The sequence below is a fragment of the Maylandia zebra genome, linkage group LG19 (genome assembly GCF_041146795.1).
Source record: "Maylandia zebra isolate NMK-2024a linkage group LG19, Mzebra_GT3a, whole genome shotgun sequence".
NCBI classification, from domain to species: Eukaryota; Metazoa; Chordata; class Actinopteri; order Cichliformes; family Cichlidae; genus Maylandia; species Maylandia zebra.
In genome coordinates this window covers 31,020,696-31,040,207 of record NC_135185.1, presented here as the reverse complement: position 1 = coordinate 31,040,207, position 19,512 = coordinate 31,020,696, and the positions used below count along the sequence as shown (strand labels likewise).

At 39.6% G+C, this 19,512-nt stretch overlaps 1 protein-coding gene across 1 annotated transcript; it reads right to left on the bottom strand.

The window, feature by feature from the left end:
- Positions 1 to 8,620: 8,620 nt before the first annotated feature.
- LOC101477223 (adhesion G-protein coupled receptor G2) lies at positions 8,621 to 12,659 on the bottom strand. Its single transcript, XM_012921829.3, has 8 exons — positions 12,529 to 12,659; positions 12,388 to 12,442; positions 12,124 to 12,221; positions 11,928 to 12,049; positions 11,587 to 11,852; positions 11,407 to 11,497; positions 11,042 to 11,322; positions 8,621 to 10,960 (listed from the first exon to the last, which is right to left on the bottom strand). The coding sequence occupies exons 1-8, from the start codon at positions 12,589 to 12,591 to the stop codon at positions 10,842 to 10,844; spliced, it is 1,095 nt and encodes a 364-aa protein (XP_012777283.3). The 5' UTR covers positions 12,592 to 12,659; the 3' UTR covers positions 8,621 to 10,841.
- Between the last annotated feature and the right edge of the window lie 6,853 nt (positions 12,660 to 19,512).

Genomic DNA, 19,512 nt, shown 5'->3' with positions numbered 1-19,512 from the left:
CTTGCTGCTTCACGTCTCCAGAGGTGGGCGTTGATATTGTCAGGACATTCTTATGACATCAAATATCGCAAATCGGAGTCTCATTGCAATGCAGATGGGTTGTCCAGGTTACCCCTTCCTGTTAAAAAACCCCGTCTCTGACACAGTTGAGATCCTCTACTTCAGGGAGGTAGAGACAGCACCTGTTTCGGCTGTGCAGGTGAAAAAGGCGTCCAGAAATGACCCTGTGTTGGCAGCAGTGCTGGACTGGATCATTAAGGGTCTGCCTGCAAGTAAGGGTGTAGACCTGAAGGCTTTCCTGGGAAAGCGGGTGGAGCTTTCTGTTCAGGCGGGATGTTTGCTGTGGGGGAGGAGAGTCATCATTCCCATGTCACTGCGACCAAAACTGTTGAAGCAACTGCATGCAGGACATAGTGGAATAGTGAGAATGAAGGAAATAGCGAGAAGCTATTTTTGGTGGCCAAATATGGACAAACAGATCGAGGAGATTGCTAAGAACTGCTCTTCGTGTCAGATGGTCCGGAACAACCCACCACTTGCTCCTCTTCATCCCTGGGAGTTCCCACAGGAGCCATGGCATCGGGTACACATTGACTTTGCAAGTCCATACGAGGACAAAATGTTTCTTGTAGCTGTTGATGCACACAGTAAATGGCCTGAAGTGACCATCATGAAATCAGCCACCACTGAAAAGACCATAGAAGCTCTAGGAGAAATGTGCAGTAGGTTTGGATCTCCTACTCAGATAGTCTCTGACAATGGACCTCAACTGGTTTCACAGGAAATGGAGGCTTTCCTACAGGCTAATGGAGTGCAGCACATTACGTCAGCTCCATACCATCCTGCAACGAATGGTCTTGCAGAAAGGTTTGTTCAGACAATGAAACATGCACTGAAAACATCACAAGGCCAAGGAACACTGCATCAGAGACTGCACAAGTTTCTGCTTAACTACCGGAATAGTCCACATGCGACCACAAGGACATCTCCTGCCAACGCAATGTTCAAAAGAGATCTGCGCACTACCTTTGATCTTTTGAAACCCTCAACTGTGAAGGACACTGTACAAAAACAACAAGAGAAACAAATCATGTACAGGGGTCAAAAGGTCAAGGGCAGAGTCTTCAGCACCGGCGAGTCAGTGCAGGCCAGGAACTACCGAGGAGTACACAAGTGGGTTCCTGCAACTGTCATTGCTCAAACTGGTCCAGTTTCATATACAGTTCAGGTGGCCGATGGAGTCTGGAGAAGACACGTGGATCAGCTACTCCGGTCCGCACCAGTGTCTGCAGAAGGGTCTTGCGGAGATCTTGAAAATGCACTCATCGACTCGTCAGCCCCTTCACACACACAAGTAGAGAACTCCACCACATCAGGAACAGTGGTTCCACCTGTAAAGGAGACTGTAAGAGAGACTGAGACATCTTCGGTGTCAGGAACAAAGGCTCCACAAGAGAGCACACAGACTGACGTTACCACAGACCGCCGATACCCCAATAGAGAGCGGCGGCCTCCTGTTCGTCTGAGTTATTAGATGGCACCTGACCCAAATGAACGGGGCAGAATAATCCCCATGGGTCATGGGGGAGGTTGAGGTAGTCCACCCTCACTCCCCAAGATAGCAATTAAATTCAAATTCAAATTCAAATTTTATTTGTCACGTACACAGTCATACACAGTACGATATGTAGTGAAATGCTTGGACAACTGCTCGTGACCTAAAGAGAACAAAAAAGGAAAAGGCTATGAATAAGATAGGAAATAAATATGAAAAATTAAAAAGGGTAAATTTAACTAGGAAGGAATAAAATATAAATTAATTAAATTATTTAAAAGAGTTAATTATTAATTAATTAATTAAAAGAGTTGGTGTTGTAACCTTACAGTTAATAAGAGGTGAAATGTTTGTGAGGCTATTACTGTCATGTGCCAGTGAAGACTGAAGTTTGTGAGTAGATCACCTGTTTATTTCATAGTACATCCTTTGTAAGAGGGGAGGAGATGTTGTGTATTTTGGGTTATAACAGGATCCGTAGTGGGCATGCCCCGATGCATTATGGGAAATGATGCTTTTCGGCTGTTGCTCGGGCTAGCTCCATGTTAAGTTGCTCCGTTATAATAAATACCGCAAGTTACGTCGTGGTCCGAGTATCATTGTTATACTAGTAACCCGGAGTGAAGATATAACAATATTTGTGAATGTGGAGATGTTATATTGGTTTCACTGGTAAAAATAAATAATTGAAATGGGTATATATTTGTTTTTTGTTAAGTTGCCTAATAATTATGCACAGTAATAGTCACCTGCACACACAGATATCCCCCTAAAATAGCTAAAACTACAAACAAACTAAAAACTACTTCCACAAACATTCAGCTTTGATATTAATGAGTTTTTTGGGTTCATTGAGAACATGGTTGTTGTTCAATAATAACATTATTGAACATGGTTGTTGTTCAATAATAACATTATTCCTCAAAAATACAACTTGCCTAATAATTCTGCACTCCCTGTATGTCTTTTTGGTGAATAAGAAGAAAGGCTGCTCAGTACTTAACACTGTGTGGTAAGGTTTTACTCCACTAGCCCCATTGAGCTCAAGCCTTTCTTCTTCTTTATGAAAAAATAAATAAAATCTTGTCCCTCCCAAGTTGAAGGAAGTTGTTTTTTGTAAAAAGAAGTGGTGTCATCTGCATAGACGTTTATAACTAAGTTTGCATGAACTTGTGCAAATAAGCTGAAACCAAAACATTTTTACCCCCAACTTTGCAAAACATTACTCATTTGCATTCACAGCATTATCATGGGGTCATTTTTCTGTGTTCATCTGGCAGCAGGGTTTTTTTGTTTGTTTGTGGGTACAGTGAGTGTGTACATAATATGCTATAAAGCTTAGTGATGCAGGGAAATACTTGTTTGGTGAGAATCCTATGCAAATTCTTTTCTATTTGTAATACAAGCATACTGGGGGAACTCAGCTAAAAAGTAATTTCTTATCTGCAGCTGCAATAGTCTGCAATAGTGTCCTTAAAAACGTAGAACCTGTTTAGCAACTAAAGTCTGCCTTTTATAAAGGTTTTTAAGTGTGCAGCATTAAACCAGGAAGTTAGTCCCTGTAGTAAAGGATTTGTGTGAAGCAAAATACCACAACTTCAACAAGTGTGAATTTTAAAGGCCCAAGCAGCAGCCAAGTCAATAGCAAGCAAACCAGGCATGAGCGAACCCAGAAGACTTTAGAGTCTTAACCATAGTTTTTTATGTTGGTAAAATGTGGTACCCAACTGGTGCTTATGAGGTCTGTTAAAACCCTGGTTTAATGAGGGAATTCTTCAGAGTGAGATGCTGGAAGCTGCTTTTAATGAAGGATGGTAAGGTCAAAAAGTGGAAATCTAATGCAAGAATTATTATGGAATTATTATTGATTAATCGCATTTTCTATGCTGTCCCCCGTTATTTAACCTGCTTTAAAGTTTCTACAAGAACTGAAACACAACTTTTACAGCTGCCACTTTAACTTCCTTTGCTTGGAGTTTCACTCAAACATTCTATGTACGGTAGTAAGAAACAATACATTTCCACCTGTTTTCAGTTATTATTTGTCTGCTTTCATAGCTCACAAAAACATATCACAAAATTCCTTTTGCACTTTTTCATGCAAAATGTGCACAAAAAAACCTCAGACTTCAAGTGTCAACTGAATGATTGAGTAATTTTGATGAAGAGTGACATTTGATAGACAGATCAGAACATTCGAGGGTTTTTCAGTTCTCCAACTTTTCAGGCCTTGTGCATCACTAAGCTGTGAGTGATTGAAGAGACTGATGAGGAGTTGCTAAGGTCGTGGGGGGATAGGGGGAACCACGTTACGTGACATTAAAGGCAATGAACCTTCCTGGTGTTGCACATAACGTGAGAAGAGTGGACAGGAAAATATAGGGAGGAGAACCTTCAAATTTAGAGGTCAAGCATTCAATCTGAATGTTTCAAAAGGTTGCGCCCCTTAGACACCCCCTCCCTTTTTTCTTCTCCTCTTTCATGACCCCTCCACTTTCTCCATTCTCCCCGCAGCTGATGAAAGACGCTGATGAACAGCAAAGACAGCACTTAAACTGATTTCCAGGACTCGGGAAAGGCAGTTCATCTCAGTCAAATCCTCTGTGTGTGCGTGCGTCTGAAGCCATCTGGCCACCCCACCTGAATTATGGAAGGCAGTGTTCTATTTGGAAAGTTTTCCAAGTCATGGTCAGTAACCTGAAAGCACCTTTAATATTCCCCCTGCTCTCTCCCTGTTTTCCTGTAGGAAGAGGCCTCATTTTGTGCTCCCTGCAAAAAGTAACACAAATTCTCTGACACACCCATAATAAATCTGTACACTTAACTATGGGCATAAGTGCTTAGAGTCACACAGAAGTGGGGGTGCTCACAGGTGCCCCTCCACTAAGACTTATGGCTAGTCCTCCCCCACTCTGCAGTCACGCAAGCGCTGCCCTGCTCCTGGACCTCAGCCTGATTTTACTGCAGCCTGCGGAGAAACCAGACACTACAAAGGCCCTGGGTCCACATCAATTTCATGAGCAAAGTTACCAGGAAATAAATCATTTTCAGGATTCTTTTAAAAAGCAAGGAAAGGAGAAAGGGTCCTAGCTAGCGCGCTACCCAGACCCATTGAAAACAACATAGCAGGGTATGGGGCGCCGTTTGTAAAGTGAAACATGCTGAAATTAACGGCAACATTTTTCCACATTTAGCTCAAAACCTTACAAAAACATGTTTTTTCGAGTAATTTTTTACAACATTTAGTAAAATATTTGTAACTTTTCATCAAATGTTAAATATTAAATCTAAATGTTAAATGTTAAATATTAAACCAAAATAAAAGCTTCCCGAAAACCTCCGGTGCAAAATTGTGTCTGTTCTCCTCACTTCTCCCCGCCATGTGCTGCTTCACTTCTTGCCTACGAGCGTGCTGCAGCGATTGTGAAGTGGAGACTGCAGCTGCTAAGAGTGCACTACTGCTGAACCTTTGGATGGCCGACAAAACGGATCTTCCGATGTTTTCAGCTAAATCTCCTAAAACAGTCAGTGATCCCTGTTGACCTGCCTCGGCTTTTATTACCGCTAATCATTTATTTAAGCTCAGTTTTTAAAACCTTAGGATGTAACTGCAGCCCAGCCCATGCAGCAGTATATGAATGACTAACCTCGTATTGTGGATGGATTATCTCAGTTGTTCTCTGGCTGAAGTTTGGTCCTTTTACAGCATCCTGCCATGCGATTACATTTGTTCCTGACCACCGAGAACACTCACGTTAACTTTTATCGAGTGGAAAAAAGTTAGCTTGTTTATATTATGCTAACATAGCTGTGTCGCTAGCGGTCACGTAGCACATCATTATATACCAGCTAGCCCAACTTCAGTAACCCTACAAACGTCACTGCTGTTTAGTTTTCTGTCTTCATTTATGCTGGAAGTGATAACAGAGCTGTACGTTTTAATTTGTTTCCAAAACCCCGCAGTCAGGACATGCTATATTGTATTTAGATAGAAGCTAGCGAGCTAACTCCCTGCTAACTTCTAACTCCGTTAAATGTCATAAATTCCGTTTTCATGGATGCCTGGATGTTAAACTCAATTGTTACACCTGGTAGAGCAGAACGCTGATCATTTTATTAAAGATGAAAGACTTTAGACAGTTTTTAACTCTCAGTAATGCCATAGCGATCGTTTGATATATGGACCTGCAGCGGCGTTTAGGCCCAGACACGGCTAGTGACGTCAGACTGAACAATCGGATAGACGTTCCAGCCCTAAACCTAACCTTATCCCTAACTATAACCTTATTCTTAACCTTTACTAGCAGTTAAATGACGTAAAACAGTGTTTTCCAAAGTAGAAAATGAAAGAACATGTGTAGATTGAGTCCAAACGGTTCTCATGTGCTCTCCTTTTCCCGATGCCGTCATTTATTTATTTATTTTGTGCCTGTCCCGTTTGGCTCTTTTGCATCAGAATTGTTGTCTAAAGGCGAAGAAAGATGCCCAACGGATTTACTTTACCAAATTGACCATCCCAGCCTTGCCGTAATGGTCCATTTGATTCACCTTTTATTGTTTATTTTATTTTCACTTACTGAATACGGGACAGACTTGACTGGAGGAAAGAAGGGGAGAAAGAAAGAGGGAAAGAGAAACAGCTGAGAAGAGGGACGGGGGAGAAGGGCAAAAAACAAAAACCAACAGAACGGGCAGAGAAAAAAAAACATCTACCTGTTGAGAAAGAAAAAAGAAAACAAGCAGAAGAGAACAAGAGTAATAGAATAAACAACATCACAATGATATATGGGAATATAACAGTAAATACTAAATATTAAACATTATTGTGCAGCACATAAGATCAACAGAACACAGTGTGCTTTGAGGTAGGAGCCAAAAAGGGTGTAGTTTGTGGGTATGATCACCCGTGTGTACACCTGTGAGCATGGACGTGCTTGTTTTTAAAAGGTTCCTTCATGTAATGATCTGGTAGAGGGTGTGGGGGGGCCGCAGCCCCGTCCTCCAGGGCATGAAGCAGGTATGGAGGACATCAAAACTCCAGACATCCAGAGGCCCCCAGAACACAAGAGACCAAGGAAGACCAACAGAGGGGCAGCCGCGCCACTGTCCCAGAAAGAGCTGAGGAGAGTCCCAGATGAGGGCTCACTCAGCAGCCGCGGAGCAGAAGCCAGGGGGAGTTGCAGTGACGCGCCCGTGAGCTCCGCCGGCAGCCAGCCGTGCCTGAGTGACCGAGCCCCAGGCCGAGAGGCCGGGGGCACCCCACCTCCGAAGTGGCCCGAGCGAGCCCCAGGCTCCAGGCCCCGATAAGCGGCCGCCAAGGAGTGAGCCGGTGTGTACCTGGACGCCCATCCCCGGACACAAAGAACCACCAACGCACCGCATGTCTGAGGGAGTCCGCCACTGGCAGGGGAAGTGGTGGTGCCGTCATTTAGGAACGTGTTGGGTACCCAAAAGCATAAAATGTTGACAATTTGTCACCTAGTGAAAATTATTACGCTTAGGGAGTGAGAACGTGTCTGACCACTACCGGCACACTTTTGCACCGGAGGTTTTCGGAAAGCTTTTATTTTGGTATTTCCGCTGATCCGTGCAATAAATTTGCATGTTAGCCTAAACATTTAGATTTAACATTTAGATTTAACATTTAGATTTAAATATAATATTTAGATTTAACATTTAAAATTCTGTTTTAAATATCAAAAGTTACAAATATTTTACTAAATGTTGTAAAAAATGACTTGTTTTGAGCTAAATGTGGAAAAATGTTGCCGTTAATTTCAGCACGTTTCACTTTACAAACGGCGCCCCATAGCAGGGGAGCAGAAAATGAAGTCGACCGTACGTTTCTAAGAGTCAACTTTGCTTTGTCACACATTTGCTAGCAAATAGAATTGATGTTGTGTCATCTCAAATTTGATAAAAGCCAGTGTTAACCAGTAACCGGGCAAATAAAAGATAATAATTTTTCCCTCTTTACACGCAAGTCTCCGGGAACAAGACCTCGGGTTTTATAGGTCATTTGAGATTGAAAATTTTGCTTTTACAGGCCAGGATTCAGTCTAGACTCCCTATAATAAAATGCATAAAAGCTCCTGCACACAGATTGTGGTAATAATGCATCCAGTCAGTCTGGTGATTGGAAACTTTAACTATTCTTATTCCACAGAAACTGAGGTTAGGACGACCTTTCTGGAGCAGATTTTGTATTTTATGCACTTTTTTCTGCCTATATTTCGATATAGAACCAAAATGTTTTCCAACTTTAACGTGCATGTTGATGCTAATGTCTTTCTCTGAGCCACTACTGTACATGTGGTATGACACTGAGAGCAATTAAAAAGCACTTTCTTAGTTCCCATCTACTAAGTGAAACACATTAACACGTGTTAAAATTTTATTTGGTTTTTCACTCTGGTAAGGGTTTTGTTGAATAGCGTGAAAATGTAACATTCCCTGTCATTTTCATTATGAAATCATCTAGACTGACGCACAAAACAACAATCTTCCCAGAACATTTCTCAGAGATGCCTTGATTTATGTTTTTAGGAAAGCAGTAAAACTCTGCTCCAAATCTGTGCGGGGACTTTTACATACTTTTGATTTAGTAAGTTAATGAATCAAAAGCAGTTGTTTTTTTCACCCTCACATTCTGGCCTATCAAATCTTTTGCTATTGAGATTAATGTTCACAACTGCTTACCACAGAGCTATGAGTTGTGATCCTGCATCTTAGCCTCTGCTTTTTAATTTTGCATGTTCTAACATAAGGACACACACAGGTATACCACAGAAGCCTGCTGTGCTTTGCGTAAAAGCCCTTCTTTTGGAGCAACACAAATCAGACATGCATGGCAGTAATTACCCCAGTTTTTGTCTGGCACGCTGTGGTCATTTAGGAGATTAATCAGTCGTAGATAAATAAACAGTCCTTCCTTTCTCAATGTCACTCATCGAGGCTCAAGTTCTGAATAAGGAAAAACTTTATTATTCATTTAAACAGCTCAGACTTTTATTTCAAGACTATGTTGTGTACATACAACAGTTTCTTTCACAAGACAATTTGCTTCTATGTATGAAAATCATATTTTGTCCTGATAAAATACAAAAAAAGTTATTACGACATTTTAGTCAAATCATTTATTTTGTCAAATAAAAGCTTGACAAACTTCATATGATATAGAGTACATGCAAAGATTTGACTTTAAGGCTACTTTAATAAAACTGAGAAAAGCAAATCAGGTTCCCTCTAAATGAAAAAATAATATGATATTTTTTAAGGTAGTATAATAAAAATAAGTACTAACGAAATCCACAATTCCCAAAAACCACTAAACAAACAAAACAGTTTGCCAAGATACACTGCACTTATATATATGCTAGTGAAATACAGTAAACTTTAGAGAATAGTTTCAACATTCAAATACCCTCAGGGAGCTTATCACTATAGGTAGTCATGAGCTCATTTCTTGTTTGCCAGTTAAGCTTCCCGCACAGTGGATACTGGTCTCTCTGGACTCAGAGTAATTATCTGAAGGCACGCAACACACTAACTGGCGAGTTCAGCCCCGACACTGTGTAGGATATGTGAGACAAGCCTTCCTTTCACCTTGATTCTGCTATTTTTAATCACATTGAGAAGCACATCAGTCAAAAAAAATAAATGTTTAATTTCTTAAACGTTTAAACTCTGCATTCCACTCTATGACTGATTCAAGAGGTCTGTAATACAACCTTAGTCAATGATTTACAAAACCCATATTTTATTTACAATAGACCACAGAAAACATTTTTAAGTTTACTGGTAAACGTGAAAAATCTGCTTTTTAGCAACAAACTAAACAAATGACAGATTTGTCATAGAACCATTTAATGTGACAGTTACAGTGTCAGGATTGTTTTTGCTATGGGAGAAGCATGAAGCAAATTTCAATGGATAATATATACATATTTTTAAATGTTTAAATTCAGACTTTCTACTGTTTCATGAAAAATAACACTCGTTTTGAATTTGATGGCAGCAACATTGCTCAAAAGAAGTTGGAGGCGAGAAAAGGCTAGAGAAGTAAGTAGTACTGAAAAGAAACAGCTGGGGGAACATTTTTTAAATAGTTAGGTTAACTAGCAACAGTTCAATAACGGGACTGGATATTAAAGATAGGCAGAGGTTCACCAATCTGTCATTGTGTTCACACAGTTCACAGTGCCATCCAAAAATGGAGGTTAATGCTTTATCATGCAAAGAAGAAGCCATATGTGAGAATTATCTAGAAAAGTTGCTGTCTTCTATGGACCAAAGCCCATTTAAAATGAACACAGCCAAAGGGGAAACTGTTATTTGGTCAGACAATTCAAAATTTTAAGATTCTGCCTGGAAAAAATGGATGAGGATGGAAGAGAAGGAAAATCCAGCTTACCAAAATTCAATGACTATACATCTCTGATGGTATTGGGCTGTGGAATTGGAAGCCTGGGCATCTGGAAAGGCACCATCATTGCTCAGAGGTATATGCAGGTTTTGGATCAACATATTTTCCCATGCAGATAAAGTCTTGTTCAAGGAGTTGCTTGGATTTTTCAACAAGAGAATGCTGAACTGCACAGTGCATTCATTACAGCAGCTTGGCTTAATAGTGGAAGAGTCAGGTGCTGAAATGGCCAACCATATCACCAAATAAAAACGTTTGATGCATCATGATAATAACTCGGAAGACAACCCAGCTAGGATCCTATATCCAACAAGATGGAATGTTCTTCTACCAAACGTCCAGCAGCTCATCCCAGCAGATGTTTATGGTTTTCTGTTTAAAGGAAGACAGGTGCTACACAGTTGTCAACATGTCCCTGTCCCAACTTTTTGAGAGGTGTTACTGCCATCAAATTGAAAATGTCCTTATGTCTTTGACATGTTTCACTTTCCCACTTTAACATTTTACACCTTAACATCCTGACATGTTTACAATTGTGGTTGCGTATTCTGACTGAATCACAGCCTTCTATGAATTATTTGGCGTGAGTAAGACAAGTTTGTCTGTTAAAATATAAAAGCATGGGAACAAACATAGAGTCGTGCTCTGAAATGACTTCCAGAGTACTGACTCGAGCTCTAGTCCACATGAGTATTTGCGTCAAAGAAGGTAATCTGGGTTAGTGCTTTCATGTCAGAAAAGCCATTCAGCGGAGAGCACATGGGAAGAATGACCAAGTTGTTTCTACACAGAGCAACCTGCTGGAACTATATGAAATAAAATGCTGCCCTCTTGTGTCAAAATATGGTAAAACAGCAAGCCTTATGCATAAGGAGACGTTACAGCTGTGTTTGATGTAGCTGTGCTGCTACTTTGTGTGTGGATTTTGCCGTCTCCAATAATCTTGCTGGATTTATAATAGTAGATGAACAGGAAGAAACCTATACAAATAAAGAAGAAGGTTAAGGACTTTTAATCCAATAAAGAATGAAGTCAGCTCACTGTGACAGTTTTAGATTTACCTTGAAAGGAGTTGAGGATGGTAAAGATGTAGTAGGAAGCGATGAGCAAAGGTCCGTAGCTGAAGAAAGCAAAAGCCCAGGTGATGCCAAGAAGGAGGAACAGGCTCAGAATGGTGGAAGTGTTGCTCTTAATGGAACTATTGTCTTGGGCCTTTCCTGCTTTTGGCATTAGAACGATTTGCCTTACAGTTAGAATGAATACACTCAGAGTGAAGACGAACACTACAGCATAATAACCAATGTTGACCCCCTGGTGGATACCAGCATCAGAGATCCAGCACCTGAAAAAGGGAGTACAACGTGATCCTCTGATGAAGATGTTTGTGTTTTATCCAAGAAATCTATTATCAGATTTACAGACTTACATTGTTGCTGCTTTCCCCTCATTTGTATTAATATTAATAGAATTATATTTCTGGGAGGCAAGAAGAGCGATCACCACCACAGCCGGTATGACTAAAGAGAAGATTAGGAATATAAATTCTCCTGTGATTATTATTCATAATATGAGAGCATAAGTATCATTTTTGGCTCAGGTCTCTTACCCCATCCTGTGATGCAAATCTTCAGCATGTAATGTTTCACTTCAGTGCAGATTCGACGTAGACTGAGGTACAAGTGTAAAGCCTGCATGAAGAACCAGGTAAAAGTGGCCAACATCCCGTAGTGCAGAACTGCTGCTATTGCCACACATGCACCTTTGATACCCAGATTTGAAATGCTCTCATTGGTCAAGAAGGACAAGTTCAGGATCAACATGGCGACAAAGAGGTTCATCAGAATCTTTGTTGCTTCGCTTGCTTTCCTCTTTCTGTGGAGCAAATTAGTGTGCGTAAGAAAAAGGACTTTACTGAGGTAAAAATCCAAACTGCCTCGGATCTCTTACCTGACGAGAACGTGCATGAAGAGACCGACGATCAAGAAAAACAGCGACAGTCCACAACCGATTGAAGTGATGTAGGTCAGAGTATTAACATCAGAAGTGCTAATGTTTGCAGGTGTAGGTGACTAGGTTCAAATAGTTATGTGTCAGTATGTGCTGTAAAAAAAATAATTTCTTATTTCCTATACAGCTGTCTTACCATGAGTATAGCAAAAAAGGTTAGATGTGTGCACTGGCAGGTGATGCTGTTATTGGTCTCCACTGTTTGACAGCCATCTGTGATCCAGAGTGATTTCCCTGTTGGACAGCAGTAATACAAAGAAGTAACTGTTAAAGACAGACTTTATCACAGTAATCAGCGTGTGTGCAAAATGTGAGTGAACACTTCAAAGGTCTTTAATTCCTGTGGTTTTCATATTAAAATTAGATATATATATAGAGAGATCTATTTGGGGTTTTTTACCGTTTGCATCTGTGCTGTTTCCATCCCAAGACATGCAAGAAGCATTCGCTCCTTTCTTTATCAAAATAGAAAATGAAAATCAGAATAAGTTTTCCTCTGAACTTAAATTGATCATTATTTCTGTTATGACATCACACTTACCTTGTCCACATTACTGTACTGAATCTCGATGGGTTGTGAAAGGTTTTGTATTTTTGCCCCCATTTCTATTCCCACTATCTCACTGTTTAAATAGTATTTACTGCTGTCATCCTGTTAAGATTAAAAGATTGTTAATAGATCAGGTTTGGTCAATATGTTTATACATATGAAAAGTAAGTTTTTAGTTGAGCTGTACTATTACCACATGCTGGTGTGGAAACAACAGAATTCCAAGAAATGATCCATTTCCCTCCACCGCCATTTTACTGGCCTCTTTAGGAATTTTCATTAAACGAAATGGGCCCGTCAAAGAATTGCTGTTTTCTCCTTTAACAATCTTTCAAAATGAGAAATGTTTATCAGCAAAAACAATTATAAAATAATGATGTCATGCATATGTATTATACAAATTAAAACTAATATATGCAAATGAGCATTAAAGTATCTTTTGTATTTCATCAGAATGTTCAATAACCAGAGTAATTTTCACTGAACTCAGAAATATGATTTTTCTGGCAATTATTCCATGCCTCAGACATTAGAGAGTTAGTAATCCACAGTCTTAAAATTGTGTCACGCTCTTTTATCAAACACCTTACCTTCACGCCAGCGTTTTCTGTGAAGGCAAAGTTCATGTTGGTTTGATTTTTCTGGGAGAGTTTGGCAATCACTCCTGTGATGTTGCCCATCTTGATTGTTGCTGTGCCAAAATTACCCATCATTTCAAGGACAAAGGATAGATTTTTCATGACGTCTCTGTAACACGGAGACACAGTTAGTTTCTTAAAGTAGATTTCAAAAGTGCACAATATTGCAAAAATATTTCTATGAAAACTGAGATATCTACACTGGGTTAGGAATGGTATGGTTGATGGAAATGTCAATAGTGTCATTGTCATTGCTGGTGGTTGTTGTGGAAGATTCGCTGGAAGAAATGATGCTGGTGGTTGTTGTGGAAGATTTGCTGGAAGAAATGATGCTGGTGGTTGTTGTGGATGGGTTGCATGACACAGTCCATGTGTCATTATCACTCACGACATATTCTGTTTTATGTAAATGTACACAAAGTATGCAAACACACACACACAAACACAAGCGGGCTGTTGTTACACTTGCTAACATTAAATATTTGTTTTTAACTGATTTGATAAACAAATAATTATACCTGTGAGGTTTTCACGAAAGCTCCCTTTGCTCAGTTTCATATTCATACTCATATTCTTCATACCTTGAACACATAAAAGTATGAAATTAGAACTTGTGCACTGTCACTGCTGTCACATTGTTTCATGTAGAAATTAAGAGGAAAAGGTTTGTGAATTTACTTTCACTCAAGCAGCGGTTGATGTTACAAAAAAAACCTGCAACAAGATGGAAAGTGCATCAGATCATTGGTTGGAAACCTTTTCAAACTGATCAAATAAACTGAAAATTTGACCACTGTGCACTAACTCACTTCTTAGAGGCTTACCAGGGCTGCTTTTGTTGTAGAGCTGGGATGGCATACATGAATAATTATGCTCTGGATCCTTCATCACCACAATATCTTGCTTGGATAAAATCTCTTCAGTTAAATTTAGCCTGTATTTACCTTGACTATCTATTTTTACTTCAATATTGCAGTTGAAATCCGTGTCGTTACAACACTCTAAGAAAAATTTAAAGCACAAACACATTTAGCAAATAACCAAGACAAATGTTTTTCCCCAACAGCTTGAAAGCAAAAAAAAAAGAAAAGCTAAAAATTAGATAACTGTACCTGCACGTGTATTATTTGGTTGGATGTTGAAACAGAGTTTAGTTCCATTGTCCTCTTGGTAGATAGTTTCTAAATTAAAATATAAAACCCCAGATTACTAAGTTTGTCCTTTAACCTAATGATGATTTTTTCCTGTATTGTTTTTAACTTACTTGATGGAAAATATGAATCAGCTAGTGTTTTGGGACTGATAAAGAGGGTATTATTGGGTTTACTGTCTCCATTTGTGCCTAAAAAATTTCAACGTAAAAATATGAGAAAAATATTTTGAGAAATACTGGTTTCTTTTAAGCTAGATTTTGTTACTTACCTGTGCTGTACAACAGAAGCATTAGCTCCACGGCAAACATCAGGCAATGGTTTACAGCCAATGGTAACATTATCCTAAGAAGAAAAGGGAGCCTGCAAATGAAAATGGAGCAAGCTTACTTATCACAACCTAAAACTTAATAAGTTCCAGCTTCTATTTCCCAAATGAGAATATGTTCTGCGTTGTTGAGTTTCACAGCAACTTGAACTTACAGTCATTATTTTTGCTGACAAATATACCTTTGATATCTTCCTCTTTACTTTGACTTGCAAATAAACTGGTCCCCCTTTTTAAATTATATGTTTCCTCAGAAAAAACACTGCCAGAATGCTACTCCCCCCCCCATGGGCTGGACTGTAGGTCTGAACATAAATGCTCCAGTAATACTTTATCCCTTGTACTGATATGAAATCTAAAGAATGTGCAGTTTTTAAAATGTATCTGTGCTCATTTCAGGTTGGATGGAAAACAGGAAGTCATCACTCTGATTGTGCTAAAACCTTCTAGGTATCCGCAGGTTTCTAAAGATGTGCAGTGTATAGGATTATTTACAGTTGTAGTCAGATGTTTACATACGTTCATCATGGGCTTGAATGTTTATGCAACAGACATCTTACTTTAAAATATAAGATTTGAGTGCACAAATTATGATTTTATTTTGGATTTTTTTCTAATCCACAAAATGTCAAAAGTATACATACATTCTAATATATGTACGTACGCCCAGTAATATTTGGTTTAATGTGACGTGGCAAGTTGCACCTCAGTGGCATGCTTTTGGTACCCATTAACCAACATTCTTCTTGGCAGTGTTGGCAGAGTTAGTTTAAATCTGTTGGTTCCCTGGCATGGGCCTGGCTTTTAAGCGTACAATGGTGTGAAAAAGTGTTTGCACTTTCCTGATTTCTTAGTTTTTCACATATTTGTCACACTTACATGTTTCAGATAATGAAACAGATTTTAATATTAGACAAAGGTAAATAAATACAAAATGCATTTTTAAAATGATGATTTCATTGATTAAGGGAGAAAAGTTATACAAACCCATCCATCCATCCATCTTCATCCGTTTTATCCGAGGCCGGGTCGCGGGGGCAGCAGCCTAAGCAAAGAGGCCCAGACCTCCCTCTCCCCAGCCACCTCCTCCAGCTTATCCGGGGGAATACCAAGGCGTTCCCAGGCCAGCCGAGAGATATAATCTCTCCAGCGTGTCCTGGGTCTGCCCCGGGGCCTCCTCCCGGTGGGACATGCCTGGAACACCTCACCCAGGAGGCGCCCAGGGGGCATCCTTGTCAGGGGTCGCCACTTCAGCACGCAGTCAAGTTCTATACTCTTGCTAATGACCTACTAATTGTATTCAGGTGTGTTGCACCAGGGACACATGGAAAAGTTTCATGACACTGGCCCTTGAGGACTGGAGTTTGAGACCCCTGTCATATGGAATATGACAGGTGTGGTTGAACTGCATGAAGACTCTGAAGTTTCTCTTCTCTTCTGGCAGGACAGGAATGTGGCCTTGTCCTGTGAGCTACAGTAAGGATGTACTTAGAGTAGAACTGGACTGTCACCGGCCTCAGGCTCTTCACCCTTTTCAAAGACAAAGTAGTCATTTAGATAAAATATTAGATATTGTTTACCTGTAAATGCACAAAGAGAATTTAGAAATGTTATTATTGTCAAGAGTGAACAAGCACTGATAGTGTAATCTACAGCTGTGGCCAAACGTTTAGAGAATGAGAAGTGTTGTTTGCTTATTTACAAAGTTTGCTGTTTCAGTGATAGTTGTATATCATATTATATCACTTCAAACAGAGGTGATCCAGTAATGCTGCACTAATGAATTAGACTAACTATTCACTTTAGCTAAAGTTATTAAGTTAGCTAAAGAGTTGGGATGCTGTGTAAGATATAAATAGAGCTAAAATACAAAGGTTTGGACAGTTTTGCATGTTTCCCTACTGTAGGGGTCTCTGCAAGCATACAGAGGGGCACTCTGAGAGGGTCCAAGATGACAACTTTGGAATTCTACTAGAAACAGTCGATCATATTTGTTGTCAAAGCTGAATTCAGGGCAAACTATGCTAAATTAGCGTTTTAGCTAACAGCTACAATAAGCATAAAAGTTACTTCCCGTCAGTAACACTTTCGGTCCGCTAGTAAAACGTAGTTCTATTAATCTGCACTTGAACCGGAACTGGATGTAAGTTCCAAAAAACTGAATTTTGGAACTGAAATTGAATTGTAGAACTGAAACTGAAATTATTCGAGAGCTAAATTTTTAAAGGATAAAATGCAGTTTCAAAGCAAATCAATTCATTTTCAAAATATAAAATTCAATTTCAATTTAGTTATGATCATTTTCAAACCAATAAATTGAATTTCAAATTAGACTAATTCAAATTCAGTTTTTAAAAGCATTTATTCAAGTTACAATTCAGATTCAAGCCTAGCAATTCAAATTCAAATTTAACTTATTCAAATTCAGTTTCAGATGGCACAGATTTCTGCCCATAAATGTCACCGAGCAGTGACTCAGTTTGTGGTCAAAGGCTTGCACCCATTTACCACAGCAGATGCCCCCAATTTTCGGTAAGTGAATGTGTTTAATTGTAGGCAGGGACATTACTGGATATTCTTGTGTAATTGCTACAGAATAGTTTATGTTCCATCCATCCATCCATTCGCTTCCGCTTATCCTTTTCAGGGTCGCGGGGGGCGCTGGAGCCTATCCCAGCTGTCATAGGGCGAGGGGCGGGGTACACCCTGGACAGGTCGCCAGTCTGTCGCAGGGCTAACACACAGGGACAGACAACCATTCGCACTCACTTTCATTCACACCTAGTGACAATTTGGATTATTCAATTAACCTATCCCCACAAGCTGCATGTCTTTGGACGGTGGGAGGAAGCCGGAGTACCCGGAGGGAACCCACGCAAACACGGGGAGAACATGCAAACTCCACACAGAAAGGCCCCGGCCTGGTGGTGGAATTGAACTCAGGACCTTCTTGCTGTGCGGCAACAGTGCTAACCACCGTGCCACCGTGCTGCCTATAGTAGTTTATGTTATACTTTGTTATTGCTACAGAAGAATATTTATTTAATTATTATACATTTACAATTTTTTTTCCTGGGGTCCCTGTGACACCCCATTGAAGAGCCGTAGGCTGGATCTCTTAAGATCTCACTGTTGGGTTTGTAAGGCCATGTTACTCCTAAATTTCTATCTTGTTCAAAGAGAAGATATAAAACAAAGTTCTAACAAACAAAGTTAGTGTTCTCCTTTTTAAAAAGAATCGATAAGAGAATCGATAAAGAATTGAATCGTTAAACAGAATCGAAAATGGAATCGGAATCGTGAAAATCTTATCAATACCCATCCCTACATGCATCTATTTGAAAGAGTGAGCGTAAACACAAAAACCTATTTTATTTTATGTGCTGGAATGTGCAGAAAATAGGTTTAAAAGTAAATTAATTCTTCCAGTCAGAGAATGTTGCATATAATAAATTTTTTGCTTGATGCATAAAGTTAAAAGCTTAAAACTAATAAAACAAGTTTTAAAAAGAGACTTTTCCATCTGATTACATTTTGTATGATGTATTATGCAGAAAAAGTAGAATTGGGCTGAAAGATCTATCGCTTTATCACCTATTCAGGTTGTAAATCGTGTTTTTAAAAAGTAACTAAGTAATTAATTACTTTTGAAAATAAGTAATCAGTAAAGTAACGGGATTACTTTTGGGGGGAAGTAATCAGTAATTAGTTACTGATTACTTTTTTCAAGTAACTTGACCAACACTGATTATGACTGAGTTACAGCAACTGCTTGATTGCAGTTGTTGCTGCTAAGAGAGGCCCAACCATTTATTAGGTTTAGGGGCAATCACTTTTTCACGCAGGGCCATGTAGGTTTGGATTTTTTCCCCCTTAATAATAAACACCTTCATTTAGAAACTGCATTTTGTGTTTACTTGTGTTGTCTTTGTCTAATATTTGAATTTGTCTGATGATCTGAAACATTTAAGTGTGACAAACATTAAAAATAACTTTTTCCCACCACCAACTATATGTCGAATAGTGTTGAGGTCAGGGCTTTAGAAAGGCTGTTCCAGAAGCTCAATGTTAGCCTGCTTTATTTATTCCAAAACCAGATTTGATGTGTTTGAGATCATTGTCCGGTTTGAACACCCAGTTGTGTTTAAGTTTTATGCTGCTGAGTTGAGGTGAAGTTGAAGACTTTAGAGGTAGTCCTCCTTCATTATTCTATCCACTTTGCGCAGTCTAACAGTGTTCTGAAGGCAGGACTGTGATGCAGCTTTCTGCCTCGCCACTAGAGGGCGCGGCCGTTTTGTGAGTAATGTTTGACTGGGATGGAAAATGGTGTTCATGAAGGCAGTGTGAATTACAAGTTATGCTCGGGAGCAGTTTATGTGGGTTCAGTGAGAGTGTGCGTCCATAAGACTGGTGAGTTACAGGATATTTCTTGTGTAAGAAGGATAGCCTGTATGTTTTCTTGCTCTGGACGTCCTCTGTTTGTACATTTTCTATAAGCTAAATTATCGCTAAGCTAAGCGGGCTAAGCTAAGCTAAGTTCGCCTAGGCCAAACTGAGTTCAGTTTGAGTTGGTGATTTGTTATGTGTATTTGCCTTCTTTAGTTGGCATCATAAGTGAGTGGGGCACAAGAGTTAAGTGATGGGAAGATGTTTATTATTTAGGTGTGCTGAGAGAAAATGGAAAAAGGACAAGCTGCACATTTCTTTTAATATCCTCAGAGACTCTCTTTTAACCTATCAGAAAGCCGTTAAAGAGGCCAAGTCCTCCTACATATCAAACCTGGTTAGCAGTAGTGTCCATAAACCTCAGACTCTGTTTCGTGTTTTAAATTCCATTGTTAATCCTTGCATATCCACC